Below are 4607 nucleotides of genomic sequence, written 5' to 3' on the forward strand. Positions count from 1 at the left end.
GGGTTAGGTATGATTTTGATCCTTAACGTAGAAGTCGAAAATTTATTTTGTCTTTGGCCTTTTTTTCGCTACAAAATAATCTTGAAGGTTTAACTTAGTTTTAAAACCGTCTTTCGGACCAAAATGCCCATTCTTCTTCTTCCCCAAAATCAAGCAGAAGCACAAGCAAAAGCAGAAGTAGAAGCAGAAACAGAACCAAAAGCAACAACAACAATGAATCAACAATGTAATCAAGCAGAAGTAGGAGCAAGACAACAACAACAACAATAACAACAATAAATCAATAATGAATCAACAATGGAATCAAGTAGAAGCAGGAGTAGGAGCAGGAGCAGGAGCAGAAACAACAACAACAACAACAACAACAACAACAACAACAACAACAACAACAATGAAACAATATAATCAATCAGAAGTAGAAGCAACTAAAAGCAACAATAATTAAAAATCAACAACATAATAGAAGCAAAAGCAGAATGGAAGCAGACACAGAAGAAGAATGGAAGCAGAAGCAAAAGCTGGCGAGCCACCCGAAACTGCCATCACAACGCCGGTCCGCCATCACAGTGCCACAACCCTTTTCTTCTTCTCTCTTTGCGCTACCCTAGCGCCACCGTCACAGCGTGACCTCTTCTCATCCCTCGGCTTATCACTGAAGTCTTCCCCTGTTCTTGCCTCGAACCAGAACCCACCGCTATTGAGCACTTCCGCCGAGCCCAGAGGAGCAACAGCGAGATCCAGCCACCGAACGACGACGAGTAGCGGCGGCCCTGTTCTTGCCTCGAACAAGAACCCACCGCCATCGAACACTTCTGCCGAACCCAGAGGAGCAGCGACGAGATCCAGCCACCGAACAACGACGAGCAGCGGCGGCGGATTGGAGCAGCGGCCGCAGATTGGAGCGGCGAGATCCTTCCCCCTTTCCCCGCGAATCCCTTCCCCCTTTTCCCCTTCCCCGTTTCCCCCTTATTCAACGTTTTTTTTTATATATAGTTAGAGATATTTTTAGAATAAAAATAAAAAATTTGATAAAAATGACGATTTTAAAACAAACTGAAACTTTCGAGACCATTTTGTAGCGAAAAAAAGGCCGATGACAAAATAAATTTTTGACCTCTACGTTAGGGACCAAAATCGTACTTAACCTCTTTTTTTTAAAACAAAAGAATTCAATAGAGTAAAGTAGAATAAAACAAGAAAAAAAAAAAGCAAACACAACAAATAACAGCCCAAACAACCAAAATAACATAAAAATACAAAGACTTATTCTATTATTATTTTGGTATTACCGTTAATAACAAAAAGAATTCACATCATCCCACTCCTTATAACTAAAAAAAGATTTATTGATAATTTTTTCTACATCTATTTCTTTATTGTAAAATATCTTTCTATTTCTTTTCATCCAAATGTTCTAAGTAATCGCAATGAAACACGTCAACAACTTTTTGCACTCATCCTTTATATTGGTTACTCATGTCTAATTCTAAAAATGTTCATTTAAAGTACATGAAAAAGACCATTACCTGCTAAAGTCAGATAATTATACGACCCATATCTGTCAAGTAAATTCACAATCAAAAAACAAATAGTGAATATATTCAACATCCTTATTACATAATACACAGGCATTATTTTCTTGATTAACAATCCCTAACCGACTCAATCTTTTCATGGTATTCACCCTACTTATCAAGATAAACAAAACAAATAACTCCACTCTTGGTAGAACTAAACCTATCCAAATAGTCCTAATAAAACTGTAGCTTATGACATCTTCCAGAAACATTTCTGCTTGCAACACTTGCACAAATAAATTAGTAGAAAATACACCTTTTTTTTTTATCAAACTTCCACACGAGTCTATCATCTCTGTCATCTAATAATTATTTTATCTCTTACATGTTACTTCTTAATCTGTAACTGACAGATATCTTTTTATGAAATCCCTCTAGTAGATATAATACTTAAGTGGATAATAGCTTATTAGGATTTAGATCATTACAAAAAATTCTAAGTCTTCCCTACTAATCTTGACATCACTGATCTGATCCTCCTAATTAACACCTTCGAAATCACCTTATACACAAACCCAACTATACTAATTGGTCAAAAGTCTTTGATATCCTTAACTCCAATAAACTTAGGTGTAAGTGTCACCCACGTGATATTAGAATCTGAAAGTAACCTAAATGTCTAAAAAAAATTCATCATAACTACCGTAAATTCGGACCCAATTTCATCCCAACATTTCTTAATAAAATTCATGTTGTAACCATTATTTTCTGGCTCCTTAGATAATTTATAATTCCACACTGCCTCTCTAATCTCCTCAACCGAAGACATCATCTCTAAAACTACAGAATCTTCTTCATCTATCATATCCGTCAATCCATCTCTAAAATTCATTGTAGGAGATATTTTCTGATAATACAAGTCCTTATAGAACTCTTTGATAGCAATTTTCATTCTAGTTTGATGCCTTACCAATCTTCCATTAGCATCAATGCTATTATTCTTCCTTCTTGCTGAAATTATGTTATAAAAGTATCTTATATTTTTGTCTATATCATTTGCATGCCAAAACTACGACATCTGTTTTTAATATATTTCTTTTTTCACATACTATTTCTTACAACAAATAACTAACGTAGTTTTTTACTTTTACTGTTTCATCATATAGCTTTCAATGTCATCTATCTTTTCTTATCTCTTTTTCAAACTTAATCATTTTCATCTCCATGTCACTAAAATTATTCTTATACCATCTCTCAAAAAAACTGTCAAAACCTTCCGTTTATCTATGAATTGTACATCTCTTAAACTTCTCAATTCCTCCATAACCATTATAAGAAAACCTTCTGTGTATAATTAAATTAAATTAAATAAATTTTATCATTTAACAATATTTTTTAATTTAACAACACTTATATAAGTTCTGTAACTATAAGCATAATAGATTCCACCAATATAAAATTAAATATATTTAGACCTAAATTTTACACTAATCGCCCATAAAAAAAATCCAATCCTATTTTATAATAACTTTACAAGTAATTACAAACCACATTAATTTACAAGCTAGTGAAGCTAGTGGCTAATTTTTTTTATATTGGAAGAGTGTGTGAGTGTGAGTTATGTTTGGTTATGGTGTATACAGGTGTTAAATACAGGTGTGGGACAGGGAGATATCGGACCGTCCGAGTTCTTTGTTAAGAAATTCGTTGATCACAAATCGGACCGTCCGATTAGTTTTTATTTATTTTTATTTATTTAACATGAAATCGGACCCTCCGTTTACATTTTTTGTTTTTTTTTTTTTTTTTTTTAAATCAAAACGGACCGTCCGAGTTTTATAAAAAAATTATTTTTTTGTAGATCTTCTCTAATCGGACCGTCCGAGTTCCTTGTTCTAAATCGTTCGGTCCGATTTCAGCCTCCTGACACCACATCCAAGAAAAACACCCCTATTCTCCATAATGCTTGTATATCCCAATCCCTCCTCCATATTAAAAATAAAAAGTGGAAGCTAGTACCTTATATATACCATGTACTAAGGAACCCACTATATCTAATAACATAATTATTGATCAACATTAACACGGCAAAATCACCTAGTTTAGTTGTTATGCAAACTTATTGCCACCCACATTTAATTTACAAGCTACTATACTATACATACATGGTGACCAAACTCATCAAAGTGCTCCAAAAAAGGAATAAATTTTTTTTTTGGGTTTCATACAGGATCAAATTCCCAATATGGAATTTAAGGCTCAGAACAAGAGGAGGGCCATTATGAGCAAACATAGATATAACTTTCAAGTTTCAAGCAAAAAAGTATGTATCCCTCAGTCTGTGCTTGAAGAGCACAAACAAAACATAGATAAAGGGAAAACAAACCCCGCCCCAAACTCCAAACTAAGATCATATAAAGTGGCAAAGGGTATCAAGATGCATCAACATCAAAAAAAAAAAAAAAGGATATGTACACTAAAAACTGTACAATGATAATGAAACATTCACACTCATTCCTTTAGCAAAAGCATGATTTCACTCATTCATTGCTTACTAAGAGCCATGGATCATTGTCTTCAGGCATCAAAGGGTTCCTGCAAAGTGGGCATGTGATGTTCCAATAATCCAACCACTTCTCCAAGCACACTTTGTGGAAGAGATGGCCGCAGGGCAAGCGGTTTATCTCAGATTCCGGCTCAAATTGAGAGAGGCACACACAGCAGTCATGTTCAGGTTTTCCACAGGAGAACATGCTGTCGAAGCGGATTGTAGGCGTCCGGCTCCTAAACTCTTCGATGAATGTTTCTGAGGGGCTAAGGAGGAACTCGAATGACTCGGATGGTTGATGGCTCTGGGAGGTGGCATTTGGCGAAGAGGACGATGGCGAAACCGAGGATGATGAAAGGTGGATGCCAACAATGTGAAGGATTGTCCTAACAATGCCTTTAAATATGGAGACTGAGAGCACAGTGTTAACAAGAAGTGCACATAGCACTCCTTCGGATGGCGATGGCAGACTTGAGAGGCCCATTTTCTTTATCAATGCTGATTCGAACACCAATTTAGAACAACAGATTGTTTCTGAATCA

General features: G+C 35.5%; 1 protein-coding gene and 1 long non-coding RNA gene across 2 annotated transcripts in view; one reads left to right on the forward strand and one right to left on the reverse strand.

Annotated features, from left to right (window-relative positions):
- On the forward strand, nt 1879–3982 carry LOC107609687. The gene is made up of 2 exons (XR_001613234.2): nt 1879–3084; nt 3530–3982. It is a non-coding gene; the product is annotated as an uncharacterized LOC107609687 (long non-coding RNA).
- The window catches only part of LOC107609686 (probable E3 ubiquitin-protein ligase XERICO), a 1985-nt gene continuing 1178 nt past the window's right edge, over nt 3801–4607 (reverse strand). The window contains exon 2 of the mRNA XM_016311704.2: nt 3801–4599. Coding sequence (XP_016167190.1) covers nt 4058–4549 — 492 coding nt within the window. The 5' untranslated portion in view covers nt 4550–4599 and the 3' untranslated portion in view covers nt 3801–4057. The remainder of the gene's footprint in view (nt 4600–4607) is intronic.

Source organism: Arachis ipaensis, chromosome B07 (assembly GCF_000816755.2).
Source record: "Arachis ipaensis cultivar K30076 chromosome B07, Araip1.1, whole genome shotgun sequence".
NCBI lineage: Eukaryota > Viridiplantae > Streptophyta > Magnoliopsida > Fabales > Fabaceae > Arachis > Arachis ipaensis.